Source organism: Coregonus lavaretus (assembly GCF_964263955.1).
Source record: "Coregonus lavaretus genome assembly, contig: HAP1_SCAFFOLD_6159, whole genome shotgun sequence".
In the NCBI taxonomy this organism is placed as follows: Eukaryota; Metazoa; Chordata; class Actinopteri; order Salmoniformes; family Salmonidae; genus Coregonus; species Coregonus lavaretus.
In genome coordinates, this window is record NW_028165912.1 from 16338 (window position 1) to 34595 (window position 18258).

An 18258-nucleotide genomic window follows, 5' to 3' on the forward strand; every position below is an offset into this window, starting at 1 on the left:
GCCTTTTCTTGTTTTTTACGCACTGTTGTGTGTGTGCGTAATTTGTTCATGCCTCCCGGTTGGGTTGGCTATTCACCTGTTTGGAGTTACTATTTTGGATTACTAAAGTCTGTTGACGAACACCCTTGTTCCTGCGCTTGATTCCCTGCACCACATCCACACTCAGCGTTCTGACAGAATCACACATCAACCCATGGAATCAGCAGGAGCAACCGCGCCAACGGACATTATGGAGGACCGTCTTCGTGGGCAGGAGGACAGGATCAACCAGATCGGTCACGCCCTGGATCGGGTGATGAACACTCTCCACCGATGGGAAAGCAGCGGGGTACCCACGCCCCCACCTACCGGACCATCCCCATCGGTCAGTCCTCCTGTCCCCCTTCCGGAACCCAGCGGGATTCGGCTCTCGCTCCCGAGGGCGTACGACGGCTCCGCTGCCGGGTGTCAAGGGTTCCTGCTGCAAGTGGAGCTCTACCTCGCCACCGTACACCCGGCGCCCTCGGGACACGAGAGCGTCTCCGCCCTCATCTCCTGTCTCACCGGCAAGGCGTTGGAGTGGGCCAACGCCGAATGGAGGAGAATAGACGCCGCTACTATTACCTATGCGGAGTTCTCCCGCCGCTTCCGTGCCGTGTTTGACCATCCACCAGAAGGGAAGGCGGCGGGGGAGCGTCTGTTCTACCTCCGACAGGGGATGAGGAGCGCACAGGATTTTGCTTTGGAGTTCCGGACTCTAGCGGCAGATGCAGGGTGGAATGAGCGGGCCCTCATAGACCACTTCCGCTGCAGCCTCCGGGAGGACGTCCAGAGAGAGTTGGCGTGCAGGGATACCACGTTGTCGTTTGACCAACTGGTCGACATGGCCATTCGGCTGGACACCCTGCTCGCCACCCGTGGACGTCCCGGGTGGTGGTTTCCCATTCCACCTTCCGGCACCTCCGAGCCAAGCCCTATGGAGCTCGGAGGTGCTGGCGCTAGAGAACGGAGGAGTAGGAACCCGAGGGGGGCCGTTCCCTGCACCAACTGTGGCCGTGGAGGGCACACCGCGGCTAGGTGTTGGGGAAGGTCCCCCGGTGGAGGTGAAGGCAGGCCACGCATTGGGGAGTCCTCCCAGGTGAGTAGGCGCCCTACTTACCCAGAGCTTTCTGTCGTTCACATAACCTTGCCTGTTTGTTTTCCACAGGTTGCACCTCGTTCCCAGCATAAGGCGCTAGTAGATTCAGGCGCAGCTGGGAATTTTGTAGATCGCCAGTTCTGTGTAGAGTTAGGGATTCCTCTCCTTCCCGTTGATAAGCCTTTCCCTGTACATGCCCTAGATAGCCGTCCGTTAGGATCTGGGTTGATTAGGGAGGTCACAGCGCCCCTTAAGATGGTGACGCAGGGGGGTCATGAGGAGACGATTCAGCTCTATCTGATTGACTCTCCTGCGTATCCGGTGGTGCTGGGGCTTCCCTGGTTGATTACCCATGACCCTACTATTTCGTGGCGAGAGAAAGCTCTTAAAGGGTGGTCTGCTCAGTGTGAGGGGCTGTGTCTGGGTGTTTCCATAGGGGCGACCTCGGTGGAAAGTCCGAATCTAATGCCAGCACTGCATATTCCCCCCGAGTATGAGGATTTGAAACTGGTGTTTAGTAAGACTAGGGCGGCGCAGCTGCCGCCTCATAGACGGGGGGATTGTGCGATAGATCTCCAGTCAGGAACAGCCCTCCTGCGGAGCCATGTGTATCCCTTGTCTCAAGAGGAGAGGAAGGCGATGGAAACTTACATCGCCGAGTCTCTGAGACAGGGATACATACGGGCCTCCACTTCACCCGCTTCCTCAAGCTTCTTTTTTGTGAAGAAAAAAGATGGAGGTTTGCGCCCGTGTATTGATTACCGCGGTCTCAATCAGATTATGGTGAAGTACAGTTATCCACTTCCTCTGATTGCGACTATGACGGAGTCATTACACGGTGCTCAGTTCTTCACAAAATTGGATCTCAGGAGCGCATATAGCTTGGTGCGCATTAGAGAGGGCGATGAATGGAAGACAGCATTTAGCACGACCTCCGGTCATTACGAGTATCTCGTCATGCCATATGGGTTAATGAATGCTCCCTCAGTCTTCCAATCCTTTGTAGATGAGATTTTCCGGGACATGCAGGGGCAGGGAGTAGTCGTGTACATAGACGATATTCTGGTGTACAGTTCTACCCGAGCTGAGCATGTAGCCCTGGTGCGCCGAGTGTTGAGGAGACTGTTGGAGCATGACCTATATGTCAAGGCAGAGAAATTTCTGTTCTTTCAGAAGTCGGTCTCCTTTTTGGGTTATCAGTTGTCTGCGTCAGGGGTGAAGATGGAGGTTGACCGGGTGTCAGCTGTGCGTAATTGGCAAACCCCAACCACTGTGAAAGAGGTGCAACAGTTCTTGGGTTTTGCGAATTATTACCGGAGGTTTATTCGGGGTTTTGGACAGGTGGCAGCTCCCATAATGTCTCTGTTGAAGGGGGGTCCGGTGCGCTTGCGGTGGTCTGCTGAGGCGGACAGGGCTTTTGGGAGACTGAAGGACCTGTTTACCTCGGCGCCGGTGTTGGCGCATCCGGATCCCGCTTTACCATTCCAGGTAGAGGTAGACGCGCCCGAGGCCGGTATTGGGGCCGTCCTCTCACAACGGTCTGGCACACCACCTAAGCTCTGCCCCTGTGCCTTTTATTCTAAGAAGCTCAGTCCGGCGGAGCGGAATTATGACGTAGGGGACAGGGAGCTGTTAGCCGTGGTACAGGCCCTAAAGGTGTGGAGGCATTGGCTTGAGGGGGCTCAACACCCTTTCCTCATTTTGACGGACCACCGTAACCTGGAGTACATCCGGGCAGCTAGGAGACTGAATCCTCGCCAGGCCCGCTGGACTATGTTTCTAGCCCGGTTTGTGTTTAAAATCACTTACATCCCTGGGTCCCAGAACGGGAAGGCAGATGCCCTGTCTCGGCGGTATGACACGGAGGAGAGGTCCGTTGAGCCCACTCCCATACTACCAAAGTCTTGTCTGGTGGCACCGGTGGTATGGGAGGTCGATGCAGAGATCGAGCGGGCGTTACGCACCGACCCAAGTCCTCCACAGTGTCCAGTGGGTCGGACGTACGTTCCGCTCGAGGTACGCGATCGCCTCATTTATTGGGCTCATACGTCCCCCTCCTCTGGACATCCAGGTATCGGCCGGACAGTTCACTGCCTTACCACTAAGTACTGGTGGCCAACGTTAGCCAGGGATGTGAGGGTTTATGTCTCCTCCTGTTCGGTGTGTGCACAGTGTAAGGCGCCCAGACATTTGCCCAGGGGTAAGCTACAACCCCTGCCCGTTCCACAACGACCCTGGTCCCACCTCTCGGTGGACTTTGTTACAGACCTTCCCCCCTCACAGGGGAATACTACCATCCTGGTCGTTGTGGATCGGTTCTCGAAGGCCTGTCGTCTCCTTCCCATGCCGGGTCTCCCTACTGCCCTACAGACCGCTGAGGCTCTGTTTACCCATGTCTTCCGGCATTACGGGGTACCCGAGGATATAGTGTCTGATCGAGGCCCCCAGTTCACCTCCAGAGTGTGGAGAGCCTTTATGGAACGGTTGGGGGTTTCGGTGAGCCTTACCTCGGGTTACCACCCGGAGAGTAATGGGCAGGTTGAACGTGTCAACCAGGATGTGGGTAGGTTTCTGAGGTCTTATTGCCAGGGCCGGCCGGAGGAGTGGGCGAGATACGTTCCGTGGGCCGAGATGGCGCAGAACTCTCTCCGCCACTCCTCCACCCAACTAACCCCTTTCTAGTGTGTGTTAGGGTACCAGCCGGTTCTGGCACCTTGGCACGAGAGCCAGATCGAGGCCCCTGCGGTGGATGAGTGGGTGCGGCGCTCGGAGGAGACATGGAACGCTGCCCACGTCCATCTGCAGCGGGCCATCCGTCGGCATAAGACGAGCGCCGATCTCCACCGCAGTGAGGGGCCTGTATACGCACCTGGAGATCGAGTCTGGCTCTCGACCAGAAACCTGCCCCTCCGCCTGCCCTGCCGGAAGCTGGGTCGGCGGTTTGTGGGGCCATTCAAAGTCCTGAGGAGGTTGAACGAGGTGTGTTACAGGTTAGAACTGCCTATTGATTACAGGAATATTAACCCCTCGTTCCATGTGTCTCTCCTCAGGCCGGTGGTAGCTGGTCCACTCCAGGACTATGAGATAGAGGAGACTCCTCCGCCCCCGTTGGACATCGAGGGGGCTCCGGCGTACACTGTGAGGTCCATCCTTGATTCGAGACGCCGGATGGGGGGTCTCCAATATCTCGTGGAGTGGGAGGGGTACGGCCCGGAGGAGCGGTGCTGGGTGCCGAGGAGGGACATATTAGACCTGTCCCTGCTGACCGAGTTCCATCGGGGTCATCCTACGCGCCCTGCTCTGCGTCGTCCTGGTCGTCCCCGAGGCCGGGATCGGCGCACGGCTGGCCGCGCGTCAAGGGGGGGGTACTGTCACGGTTTCGGCCGAGGCTGCTCCTCCTCCTTGTTCGGGCAGGCTTCGGCGGTCGTCGTCCCCGGAGTACTAGCTGCCACCGTTCGATGTTTCATGTTTGTTTGGTTTTGTCTGTTTGTACACCTGTCCCTTGTTAGTGTTTGATTTTGTTTCCTATTTAGTTATCGTGTGTTGGGTCAGGTGTTATGTGTGATTGTTATGTCAGCTGTTGCTGTTGATGGGTTTTCTCGCTCGTGTTGTTTGTGTCGAGAGTCCACACTGCGTGCGCCTTTTCTTGTTTTTTACGCACTGTTGTGTGTGTGCGTAATTTGTTCATGCCTCCCGGTTGGGTTGGCTATTCACCTGTTTGGAGTTACTATTTTGGATTACTAAAGTCTGTTGACGAACACCCTTGTTCCTGCGCTTGATTCCCTGCACCACATCCACACTCAGCGTTCTGACAAGCACCAGATCATCAGCAAACAGTAGACATTTGACTTCAGATTCTAGTAGGGTGAGGCCGGGTGCTGCAGACTTTTCTAGTGCCCTCGCCAATTCGTTGATATATATGTTGAAGAGGGTGGAGCTTAAACTGCATCCCTGTCTCACCCCACGGCCCTGTGGAAAGAAATGTGTGTGTTTTTTGCCAATTTTAACCGCACACTTGTTGTTTGTGTACATGGATTTTATAATGTCGTATGTTTTTCCCCCAACCCCACTTTCCATCAATTTGTATAGCAGACCCTCATGCCAAATTGAGTCAAAGGCGTTTTTGAAATCAACAAAGCATATTTTATTTTTATTTTTATTTTTTTCACCTTTATTTAACCAGGTAAGCCAGTTGAGAACAGGTTCTCATTTACAACTGCGACCTGGCCAAGATAAAGCAAAGTAGTGCAATAAAAACAACACAGAGTTACATATGGGGTAAAAAAAAAACATAAAGTCAGAAATACAACAGAAAATATATATACAGTGTGTGCAAATGTAGCAAGTTATGGAGGTAAGGCAATAAATAGGCTATAGTGCAGAATAATTACAATAGTATTAACACTGGAATGCTAGATGTGCAAGAGATTATGTGCAAATAGAGATACTGGGGTGCAAAAGAGCAAAATAAATAACAATATAGGGATGAGGTAGTTGGGTGGGCTAATTTCAGATGGGCTGTGTACAGGTGCAGTGATCGGTAAGGTGCTCTGACAACTGATGCTTAAAGTTATTGAGGGAGATAAGAGTCTCCAGCTTCAGAGATTTTTGCAATTCGTTCCAGTCATTGGCAGCAGAGAACTGGAAGGAATGGCGGCCAAAGGAGGTGTTGGCTTTGGGAATGACCAGAGAGATATACCTGCTGGAGCGCAGACTACGGGTGGGTGCTGCTATGGTGACCAATGAGCTAAGATAAGGCGGGGATTTGCCTAGCAGTGATTTATAGATGGCCTGGAGCCAGTGGGTTTGACGACGAACATGTAGTGAGGACCAGCCAACAAGAGCGTACAGGTCACAGTGGTGGGTAGTGTATGGGGCTTTGGAGACAAAACGGATGGCACTGTGATAGACTACATCCAATTTGCTGAGTAGAGTGTTGGAGGCTATTTTGTAAATGACATCGCCGAAGTCAAGGATCGGTAGGATAGTCAGTTTTACGAGGGCATGTTTGGCAGCATGAGTGAAGGAGGCTTTGTTGCGAAATAGGAAGCCGATTCTAGATTTAACTTTGGATTGGAGATTCTTTATGTGAGTCTGGAAGTTGAGTTTACAGTCTAACCAGACACCTAGATATTTGTAGTTGTCCACATACTCTAGGTCAGACCCGTCGAGAGTGGTGATTCTAGTCGGGTGGGCGGGTGCTAGCAGCGTTCGATTGAAAAGCATGCATTTAGTTTTACTAGTGTTTAAGAGCAGTTGAAGGCTACTGAAGGATTGTTGTATGGCATTGAAGCTCGTGAGAAGACTTTGCCTTTGTTTTGGTTTGTTTGTTTGTCAATTAGGGTGTGCAGGGTGAATACGTGGTCTGTCGTACGGTAATTTGGTAAAAATCCAATTTGACATTTGCTCAGTACATTGTTTTCACTGAGGAAATGAACTAGTCTGCTGTTAATGATAATGCAGAGGATTTTCCCAAGGTTGCTGTTGACGCATATCCCACGGTAGTTATTGGGGTCAAATTTGTCTCCACTTTTGTGGATTGGGGTGATCAGTCCTTGGTTCTCTCTCTCTCTCTCTCTCTCTCTCTCTCTCTCTCTCTCTCTCTCTCTCTCTCTCTCTCTCTCTCTCTCTCTCTCTCTCTCTCTCTCTCTCTCTCTCTCTCTCTCTCTCTCTCCCCCTTCTCCCTCTCTGTACCATCTCTCCCATTCAGGGTGGTCTCAGTGGGCTGTCTGTTTTGGCTGGGTGCAGAGAAGAGCAGAGCAAGGTAATGAATGCATTGGGGAGATCTTGGTCTTTGTGAACAGAACAGCACTAAGCCCTCACCCAGATTACCTGATTTACAATTGCTGGAGAGTGCACGCACACACACACACGCACGCGCACATACACACACACACACACGTAAACACACACACACACACACACACACAGCTGCTCTCAGAATCAGTCTGGGTGGGTGGAGGAAGGAAGGAACACGGGAACGTTCAGCAGAGGAATGTCAAACCAGAACAGAACATTTAGAATGTCAAGCCAGAACAGAACATTTAGAATGTGAATCCAGAACAGAACATTTAGAATGTCAATCCAGATCAGAACATTTAGAATGTCAATCCAGAACAGAACATTTAGAATGTCAAACCAGAACAGAACATTAGAATGCCAACCCAGAACAGAACATTTAGAATATCAAGCCAGAACAGAACATTAAAATGCCAACCCAGAACAGAACATTTAGAATGCCAGTCCAGAACAGAATATTAGAATGTCAATCCAGAACAGAACATTTAGAATGCCAATCCAGAACATAACATTTAGAATGCCAATCCAGAACATAACATTTAGAATGTCAAGCCAGAACAGAATTTTAGAATGCCAACCCAGAACAGAACATTTAGAATGTCAATCCAGAACACTAGATGGTCAAACCAGAACAGAACATTTAGAATGTCAATCCAGAACAGAACATTTAGAATGCCAATCCAGAACATTAGAATGTCAATCCAGAACATTAGAATGTCAATCCAGAACAGAACATTTAGAATGTCAATCCAGAACAGAACATTTAGAATGCCAATCCAGAACAGAACATTTAGAATGCCAATCCAGAACAGAACATTTAGAATGTCATTCCAGATCAGAACATTTAGAATGTCAACCCAGAACAGAACATTTAGAATGTCAATCCAGAACAGAACATTTAGAATGTCAAACCAGAACAGAACATTAGAATGCCAACCCAGAACAGAACATTTAGAATGTCAAGGCAGAACAGAACATTTAGAATGTTAGTCCAGAACAGAACATTTGGAATGCCAGTCCAGAACAGAACATTAGAAGGTCAATCCAGAACAGAACATTTAGAATGTCAAGCCAGAACAGAACATTAGAATGCCAATCCATAACAGAACATTTAGAATGTCAATCCAGAACAGAACATTTAGAATGCCAATCCAGAACATTAGAATGTCAATCCAGAACAGAACATTTAGAATGTCAATCCAGAACAGAACATTTAGAATGCCAATCCCGAACAGAACATTTAGAATGCCAATCCAGAACAGAACATTTAGAATGCCAATCCAAAACAGAACATTTAGAATGTCATTCCAGATCAGAACATTTAGAATGTCAATCCAGAACAGAACATTTAGAATGTCAAACCAGAACAGAACATTAGAATGCCAACCCAGAACAGAACATTTAGAATGTCAAGCCAGAACAGAACATTTAGAATGTTAGTCCAGAACAGAACATTTGGAATGCCAGTCCAGAACAGAACATTAGAAGGTCAATCCAGGACAGAACATTTAGAATGTCAATCCAGAACAGAACATTAGAATGCCAACCCAGAACAGAACATTTAGAATGCCAATCCAGAACAGAACATTTAGAATGTGAGGAAGGGGAGGATGAGCAGAGGTTAAGAAGATAAAGAAAAAGAGAGTGATATAGATTGTAATCCTCATTGCCAAACTGAAGGATATAATATTGAAGTGTACAGTCTGGCAGCAAGACATGTGACAGAAGAGAGACACTCGTTTGGCTGTGACAATCTCTGAACTGTGATGTCACACATTAGTACCTGATTTTTTTCACCAATCATTTATTGCGACCCCACCCCACCCCAAATCTAATGACACAACCTTAAAATCTGTAAATTGAGATTTTTACATAAACAAATAACTTTCATTTCATTGCATTTTCCTCTCTTATCAAAATGAAAAGAAAAGGAAAAAATACATTTACTCAATAAAACTGCATGTTTCAAATTATCTTTCTCAAAAACGTTTGTATATCGTCCCATACAAGAATCAGTACTATTTTAGCGACCCCACTAGCGGTCGCGACCCCGACTTTGAATACCACTGCTCTAGATTGAATTTAGGAACGCACCCTAGCTCTCCTCACGTGAGGAGATATTGCTCAGTGCAAAGCCCATGGTCTCAGCCCATCAGCTTGTGCCCACTCAGCCCACACTCTGTGCATGAGCTGATCATGCACACTCTGATTGGCTGAAAAAAACTAGCTGTTCCTGCACTGGCTAGCCAGGCCCGATGCATGCTCCTGTAACGCTAGAAATAAGACCTTGTCCCGCTGGCGGTTGCTTTCAGTGCAGATCAGAGGTGGATTTGCGGCAGTATGCGCATGGAGTACGTGGTTGAACGTGAGTAGTGTTATTGTTGTTATGGCTGGGATTTGCGTTTGTTTATTATTTGTTAGTAGTTGTTATTATTATTCCCTGTTTGGTTACTACTGGGTTATGTATGTTACATTTCAGATAACATGTTTGTTTATTTCATACAGTCCTTCGTTCTATTTATCACTATCACTGTTGTACTATTGCTTTCAATAATCTATTCCATTCCTTTGCACAATTGCACTGTTTATATCCATGTTATTATATGTAGTTATTCTGGTGTATTTGTTGCATCCATGTATATTCATTATCTCTCATTCTCTGTACCCTTTCAGACCATTTCCATGATCATTACTGCTGTTTGACAATAAAGTTCCCTGTGTGTGTTAACTCTCTGTGAGGTCGCCTTATTCTGAGAGGCGGGTTAGTGGGAGCACTGTCTGTGAGACTATGAGGGGGTGGGTAAGAACTCTGTTTAAGACAAGAGCATGTGGGTGATTCCATGTACAGAGTATCCTGGAGCACAGATGGAGCCATGCGTGACTGACTACATAGACTGCTGTACTGTTGCAGGCTACTATACCTTTAATCTGTGTCAACTAGAATAATCCATTCACGGCAAATTTAGGCTACATTAAAGCAATTTATATAAACGTATTTAACCTAACTCCCAAATCAATGATAATCCATAATGGAATACCGAATAAATTCAGCAAATAAACTGAACACTAGGAAAATACCTGACTAAGAAAACTGTGCCTGGTAGAGCAGAATAATAGCATGCCATGTGTGGTTTCCTCCACCGAGAGTTGGCATCTGTCCGATATGGAGAATATACGCTCACTGCACACCACGTGACCGGGATTTATAACGTAGGATAGGGAGAGTCGTTTGACACACATCCACAAACCTTACGAGTACAGTTCCCCATATATTATTAATATCTGTCTGACGTGAATAATCTGATGTGTGGAAAATAACATCCGTACTAATCAATTGGGGTCCGCTGTCTGTCGCGTGATTTGGAACTGTGGCAGTTTCAGTTTCAGCACCATGACAGAGAGGACAGCTCCTGCGCGTGATGCGAGTAGCCTACAGGCTGTTGGCTATTGTAGATTTACATTTTAGTCATTTTAGCAGACGCTCTTATCCAGAGCGACTTACAGTTAGTGAGTGCATACATTTTCATATATGCAGAATAGGCTACTATCGGTTGGTCACAAAAACCCCAAAACAGAAGCAACCTCTAAAATTGGATCTGGTCAGTCACAGTGAGAATGTAGCCTAGATTCTAGAACAAGTCTAGCTGCATTCATGCAAGTGAGTCGAGTCATTCACTCTGCTTTGACATTTGGACATCTGCAAACCAGCTAGAAGCCTCACAGTCACACTATCTAACTAAAAACAATAATGGATCCAGCTGCAGAATATTGGGTTTAGATTTAAGATGCATGGCCAGTTGGTTAGAGCCTCATCTACAACAGTGCAAGATAACAGACCCTTTCATTGTAAAATAATTTAATCGACATTATTTTGAAAATCCTCTTCATAATATAGGCCTATAATGTCATCTTAAATATAGCCTATACGTGGGAAACCAATCCAAATATAAGGTTATATTCGCTCAGCTGCCTGATATATACAATGCATGAATGAGTCACTGTGTGTATAGTTATCACATTCCCATCAAGCCATAGCGCTGCTCTGAGCACAGGCAGGCTATAACGTCACCGATAGTATGTTATAACACAATCCTCTCGATTTGATAGCATACAATTGGCAAATGGAAAGAAAAATACATCACAGTTTTCCATGATACGCATCTCCTTGAGCTACTGTCTGTAACACAATGAGTCGAACGGCGAACCCCACATCTAGCCAACCGCTGTGTCCACGAGTCAGACAGTGCGTGTGCGCGCGTTTCACCTACCTGTCTCCAGGTGGAGAGAGAGACGCGCCTCGGTGATGTAGGGCGTATCGCTCTTTGACCGGACTCTCCGGATCGGCCGACGGTCTATCTCATCCTCCGGTAACTCCGCCATTTAGGTGTCCTCGGTCGGGCAACGTCTGTCCACGGGCAACCGGCGGAACTGAGCGAGAAGACACTCGGCGCCGCCACCGCTCATGCGGTGTAGGTGGGGCAGTCGATGAGAAACGGAGGTGACGGGAAGAGAGAGAGGGAGAGAGAGCACGAGAGAGCGAGAGAGAGAGAGAGAGAGAGATGGGCGAACCACCTCCAGTGGCACGAGATGAGCAGTGACATTCGATTAGAAGAAGTCCCGCCTCCCTTCTGAAAAGATAAAGGGGAATACATACACACACACACACACACACACACACACACACACACACACACTTTCCCTGTCTGCAGTAGCACAGAATAACACATATTTGCTATTGTGATAATACATCATCAGAGTGTAAATCAGTATAATTGGGGATGATATCCTGAGACTGTCTGGCCCTTACTCTCAGGTACCAAACCTTCCTCTATTACACTATGGGAGTTAAATGTCTAGACAATCTGTCTTCTTCATTATGGCGTATTATGTTGGATTCCATAGCCTTCATGGCAGGGGTTTCTAATAGTTGTCAAGTGATCTGTAAGCAAATGCCAATCTACATGCACCACCACCATGCCATCTGAAAGCTCTCTTTTAGGAAGCAAGCTCAGGCCATCTAGTGGATGATCGAATGATAGAATGAACAGAATGGAACCAGAAGTGGCGCTGACATGCAAGCACTAACTCATTGTCATTTACAGCGCGTTTCTCCATTTGTCACCTGATTTGTTCATCTCAAACATTTAAATTCGCGTAATCAAATTCTGTCAAGCGAATGAAAAAAACAACAGCGTCAACCAATAGCACTTTCCAATCACAATACACAACACACCACACCGCTTACATATACAGCCTAAACAGGGTAAGGACATGGATAAATTCCAGCCTGGTCTCATAGACTAGACTTAACATAGTAAATTAATGACTGAATGAACAAGATTTAATTTTTCTTGCCCATCCCTTATGGGATTAATTGAAACATAAACAAACATTACAATAATTTACAGTGATAATTCAGTGATAACACTTCCAGTGTTCTGTGCAGTGCGCACAGCATAAAGAATTAAAAATAAATCAATACATAATAGTAAATAAGGTTATCCAAGCAATAATAGTAATCCTAGAGCAGTAAAAATAATTCAAATAAATACAAATAAAGATAAATAAATACAGAAAAATGAAATAGGTGGCTAAAGCTAAAAATGAAAATTAGTATCATATGTTATGTTTGGTAAACGTAAATCCCGGACACTGAAATCAGTATCATATGTTACATTTGGTATGGTTACATAAGACCGAAGGTTACTTACTTACTTAAAAGAAAGGAGAGTGGTTGGGAGTATAACTTGAATGTCTAACATTTACATTTACATTTACGTCATTTAGCAGACGCTCTTATCCAGAGCGATTTACAAATTGGTGCATTCACCTTATAGCCAGTGGGATAACCACTTTACAATATGTTTTTTTTTTCTTTCTTTGGGGTGGGGTAAGGGGGGGTAGAAGGATTACTTTATCCTATCCCAGGTATTCCTTAAAGAGGTGGGGTTTCAAGTGTCTCCGGAAGGTGGTGAGTGACTCCGCTGTCCTGGCGTCGTGAGGGAGCTTGTTCCACCATTGGGGTGCCAGAGCAGCGAACAGTTTTGACTGGGCTGAGCGGGAACTGTGCTTCCGTAGAGGTAGGGCGGCCAGCAGGCCAGAGGTGGATGAACGCAATGCCCTCGTTTGGGTGTAGGGACTGATCAGAGCCTGAAGGTACGGAGGTGCCGTTCCCCTCACAGCTCCGTAGGCAAGCACCATGGTCTTGTAGCAGATGCGAGCTTCAACTGGAAGCCAGTGGAGTGTGCGGAGGAGTGGGGTGACGTGAGAGAACTTGGGAAGGTTGAACACCAGACGGGCTGCGGCATTCTGGATGAGTTGTAGGTGTTTAATGGCACAGGCAGGGAGCCCAGCCAACAGCGAGTTGCAGTAATCCAGACGGGAGATGACAAGTGCCTGGATTAGGACCTGTGCCGCTTCCTGTGTAAGGCAGGGTTGTACTCTCCGAATGTTGTAGAGCATGAACCTACAGGATCGGGTCACCGCCTTGATGTTAGCGGAGAACGACAGGGTGTTGTCCAGGGTCACGCCAAGGCTCTTCGCACCCTGGGAGGAGGACACAACGGAGTTGTCAACCGTGATGGCGAGATCATGGAACGGGCAGTCCTTCCCCGGGAGGAAGAGCAGCTCCGTCTTGCCGAGGTTCAGCTTGAGGTGGTGATCCGTCATCCACACTGATATGTCTGCCAGACATGCAGAGATGCTATTCGCCACCTGGTTATCAGAAGGGGGAAAGGAGAAGATTAGTTGTGTGTCGTCTGCGTAGCAATGATAGGAGAGGCCATGTGAGGATATGACAGAGCCAAGTGACTTGGTGTATAGCGAGAATAGGAGAGGGCCTAGAACTGAGCCCTGGGGGACACCAGAGGTGAGAGCACGTGGTGCGGAGACAGGTTCTTGCCACGCCACTTGGTAGGAGCGACCGGTCAGGTAGGACGCAATCCAAGAGTGAGCCGCGCCGGAGATGCCCAACACGGAGAGGGTGGAGAGGAGGATCTGATGGTTCACAGTATCAAAGGCAGCAGACAGGTCTAAAAGGACAAGAGCAGAGGAGAGAGATTTAGCTTTAGCAGTGCGGAGAGCCTCCGTGACACAGAGAAGAGCAGTCTCAGTTGAATGACCAGTCTTGAAACCTGATTGGTTTGGATCAAGAAGGTCATTCTGAGAGAGATAGCAAGAGAGTTGGCTAAAGACGGCACGCTCAAGAGTTTTGGAGAGAAAAGAAAGAAGGGATACTGGTCTGTAGTTGTTGACATCAGAGGGATCGAGTGTTGGTTTTTTGAGAAGGGGTGCAACTCTCGCTCTCTTGAAGACGGAAGGGACATAGCCAGCGGTCAAGGATGAGTTGATGAGCGAGGTGAGGTAAGGGAGAAGGTCACCGGAGATGGTCTGGAGAAGAGAGGAGGGGATAGGGTCAAGCGGGCAGGTTGATGGGCGGCCGGCCGTCACAAGTCGCAAGATTTCATCTGGAGAGAGAGGGGAGAAAGAAGTCAAAGCATAGGGTAGGGCAGTGTGAGCAGTGTCATTTGACTTAACAAACGAGGATCGGATGTCGTTAAACTTCTTTTCAAAATGGTTGACGAAGTCATCCACAGAGAGGGAGAGGGGGGGGGAGGAGAGGGGGGGGGGGGGGGAGAGGGGGGGGGGATTCAGCAGGGAGGAGAAGGTGGCAAAGAGCTTCCTAAGGTTAGAGGCAGATGGTTGTGTGTTTGAATCTCATCATGGACAACTTTAGCATTTTAGCTAATGAGTAACTTTACAACTACTTACTACTTTTTAGCTACGTTGCAACTGCTTACCATGTTAGCTAACCGTTCCTCTAACCCTAACTTTAACCCTTTAACCTAACTCCTAATCTTAACCTTAAACTCTAACCCTAGTCTAGCTAACGTTAGCCACCTAGCTAACATTAGCCACAACAAAATGGAATTCGTAACATATTGTACGAATTGAAACTCGTAACATATCATACGATTTGTAATTCGTAACATATATGAAATGGATGATGGACATCCACAAATTAGTACATACCAAATGAAACGTAACAAATTATACTAATGGAGGGAGACAGATTTACTATGTTACGTCTATACCTGAGTCCAGGTTACAGCGAAATTCAAAATGCAAAGTGTGTCTTATTAAATCTATCTGAAAGTTAATGATATTTTAATTAGGGCATATAGATGTTATATGGCAATGCTTTTTTGGATATGCGAAACAAGGAAATGTCCATGCTCTCCGTGCAGTTGGCAGAAAGTGGATGTTTCCGGTTTTCAGGGATACATTTTTTCCACCTAACTTCCGTGTCCCCTGAAAAACGGATGTGGGGACTCCACTCAGGCATCTTTTTACGCCTGCTACGTTAGGATATTTGAACACTAACAACAACCAGGTTAGCTAGCTAGCTAGCCTTTAGATGAACTCAGGGGTGCGTTCAGTTGAATGTTTGCTATGTAACTACGTTGCATGACGGTTTGTACTGAACAACACATTTCCCCAAAACGGTTTTCAACATTCTTGAGCAGACTTTGAGGTACATTTTGCTTGGTGGGTGTGGCATGGTGTGGTTTGAAGCTATGAGTGATGCATTTAAAGGGCAGCGGTGCACAATCCAATCCCACCCCGTTTTTCAACTGGTCGTTCAGAACAGCACCATTTCCTCATACATGAATAATAAAGGCCTAGTTCACTATTTTTATTTTGTTTTTTAACATGTCATTTCTTTTTTAAATTAAAAATTATATTTAGATTCATCAGGGAGTGCTGCAGCACCCTCAGTACCCCTACTTCTCGCGGCTATGCTGAACGCAGCCCCGTGCTTGAGTTGCATTGGATACTAGATAGCTGTCATCTTCAGAGCTCAAGAAACCTTTGTTTGCAAGTTGCATGAATAACAAACGTGTCACTTACATCCTTAAATGCACAAGGGTCAAACAAAATCTGATAGCCAGCTAGCTAGCTAACTTGCTGTGAATATTGAACCTTTGCCTAGACAGAGAGATCTGAGCATGTCATCATCATTGCAAAGTACAGTAGCAAGCAAGATATCCAGCTACAGTTCCCCTTTCAGTAGATACCAAGCTAGCTATACTCAGTGTGGTGATTTGTTAAACAACCCATCTGTTATATTGAATTATGAGGAAGTTCTAGTCACGTGCCCAAAGTAATTGTCCCTCTGAGATAAATAATGTTTTTTGATCAAAATTGAAGTTCACTCCTTTGCTGTGTCAACTGGGGCCAAACTTCCTGCCATCCAGGACCTCTATACCAGGCGGTGTCAGAGGAAGGTCCTAAAAATGGTCAAAGACTCCAGCCACCCTAGTCATAGACTGTTCTCTCTGCTACCGCACGGCAAGCTGTACCGGAGCGCCAAGTCTAGGTCCAAGAGGCTTCTAAACAGCTTCTACCCCCAAGCCATAAGACTCCTGAACATCTAATGAAATGGCTACCCAGACTATTGGCATTGACCCCCCCCCCCCCCCCCCCCCCCCCCTTTACGCTGCTGCTACTCTCTGTTTATTATCTATGCATAGTCACTTTAATAACTCTACATACATGTACATATTACCTCAATTACCTCGATTAACCGGTGCCCCCGCACATTGACTCGGTACCGGGACCCCCTGTATATAGCCTCGCTACTGTTATTTTACTGTTGCTCTTTAATTATTTGTTACTTTTATTTCTGATTTTTTTTTGGTATTCTTTCTTAAAACTGAATTGTTGGTTAAGGGCTTGTAAGTAAGCATTTCACTGTAAGGTCTACACCTGTTGTATTCGGCGCATGTGACAAATAACATTTGATTTGATTTGATCAGTGGGCTACAGGTATTCTGGTGACCCATTACTTCTTAATGTGTGTTTCATATATGTATATTCTCTCTTCCTGTGTTCTTTTTTAATACAATTTCAAATTAAATTAAATGTGTGTTTCATGTGTGTATTCTCTCCTCCTGTCTGTTCCAGCCCAGAGTTAGTTAACCCTGATGATTGTACGTCAGTGCACCAGTAGAGGCATCACCTCTCAGCTGTGTGCCCGTCTCAAAGAGCCCCGGACCCAGGGCAGACAGGATATGGCCAGACACAGCTCAGGTAGGACTAGTACACACACGCAAGCACATGCACACACACGCACACGCACGCACACACACACGCACACACACAGTGAAATCATACATCCCATTTAGTTCCTGGGTTAACTGATGCTGTGTCTGTCTGTCTGTCTCTCTGCCTGCTTTCTTTGTTTGTGTGCATTTTCAGACCTGGCAGCGTTTAGGGACGTGTTCTCTAAAGCCAAACACGTGGCCATCTTGACGGGATCAGGGTTGAGTGCAGAGAGTGGGGTCCCAACCTTCAGAGAGGGAGGCTTCTGGAGGAAATGGCAAGCCCAGGTAAACACACCCCAAGGTTGCATCCCAAATGGCACCCTATTCCCGTTATAGTGCGCTACTTTTGACCAGGGCCATCTCTTTCTTCCCCTGTTTCTCCCTCTCCCTTCCTCCCCCTCTGCTCCCGCCCCCTCTCTCTCTTTCTTCCCTTGTTTCTCCCTCCTCCTTCTCCTTCCCCCCATTTTCTCCTCCCTCACTCTGTTATTCTACCTCATGTTCTTCTTACTCTCTTTCCCCACATCAGGACCTGGCCACCCCTGGTGCATTCAGTCAGAACCCGTCCAGGGTTTGGGAGTTCTACCACTACCGGAGGGAGGTGAATAAATGACATTTACTGAACATGTTAAAAATACAATAGTATAAGTGAAAGTACAACAATACATGTATACAAAAATGAATACATGACATATCAGGTGATGCTGAGGAAGAGGCCCAACCCGGCCCATTTGGCCATAGCAGAGTGTGAGGCGCGGCTGCAGAGACAGGGACGCCGTGTCACCGTCATCACAGAGAACATCGACGAGCTGCACTACCGCGCCGGATCCACCAACGTCCTGGAGATACACGGTCTTGTAACCACGGAAATGTCACTCAGACTGACTTTCACTGTCCCGACTAGCTAGCTAGTAGAGCCACAATAATATTACAATGTCACTGTCACTGGGGCTGCGTCCTAAATGGCACCCTATTCTCCATGACGTGCACTACTTTTGACCAGAGCCCTACAGGTGATGGGGAATAGGGTGCCATTTGGGATGCAAACCTGTGTCTGACTAGCTAGTAGTGATTATTGGGGCGCTCATGTTATTAAAGTGTGTCTTTAGAGAATATTGTTGAAGGCTAGTGTCATTCCATTGTTTGATAGTCACATCATCCTGGGTAGTAGTCTAGGCTGTAGATATACCATATAAGCTTTCACAGACTTCAAAACAATCTCTACACAATGTTATCAAC

At 47.2% G+C, this 18258-nt stretch overlaps 1 protein-coding gene across 1 annotated transcript; it reads left to right on the forward strand.

Moving 5' to 3' along the window:
* The first annotated feature begins 9204 nt into the window (after nt 1–9204).
* Nucleotides 9205–18132, forward strand: LOC311115298 (NAD-dependent protein deacylase sirtuin-5, mitochondrial-like). Its single transcript, XM_084190489.1, has 5 exons — nt 9205–9281; nt 16883–17008; nt 17177–17307; nt 17549–17620; nt 17718–18132. Exons 2-5 carry the CDS (start codon nt 16903–16905, stop codon nt 17925–17927), a joined length of 519 nt encoding a protein of 172 aa, XP_084046615.1. The 5' UTR covers nt 9205–9281; nt 16883–16902; the 3' UTR covers nt 17928–18132.
* The last annotated feature ends 126 nt before the right edge of the window (nt 18133–18258 follow it).

What these genes read in the sequence shown, in the direction of transcription:
- LOC311115298 (XM_084190489.1), top strand. Translation starts at nt 16,903, where the DNA reads ATGATTGTACGTCAGTGCACCAGTAGAGGCATCACCTCTCAGCTGTGT. An exon ending in GGAGGAAATGGCAAGCCCAG is followed by an intron (nt 17,308 to 17,548) that starts GTAAACACACCC and finishes TCCCCACATCAG; the next exon opens with GACCTGGCCACCCCTGGTGC. An exon ending in TCTACCACTACCGGAGGGAG is followed by an intron (nt 17,621 to 17,717) that starts GTGAATAAATGA and finishes ATGACATATCAG; the next exon opens with GTGATGCTGAGGAAGAGGCC.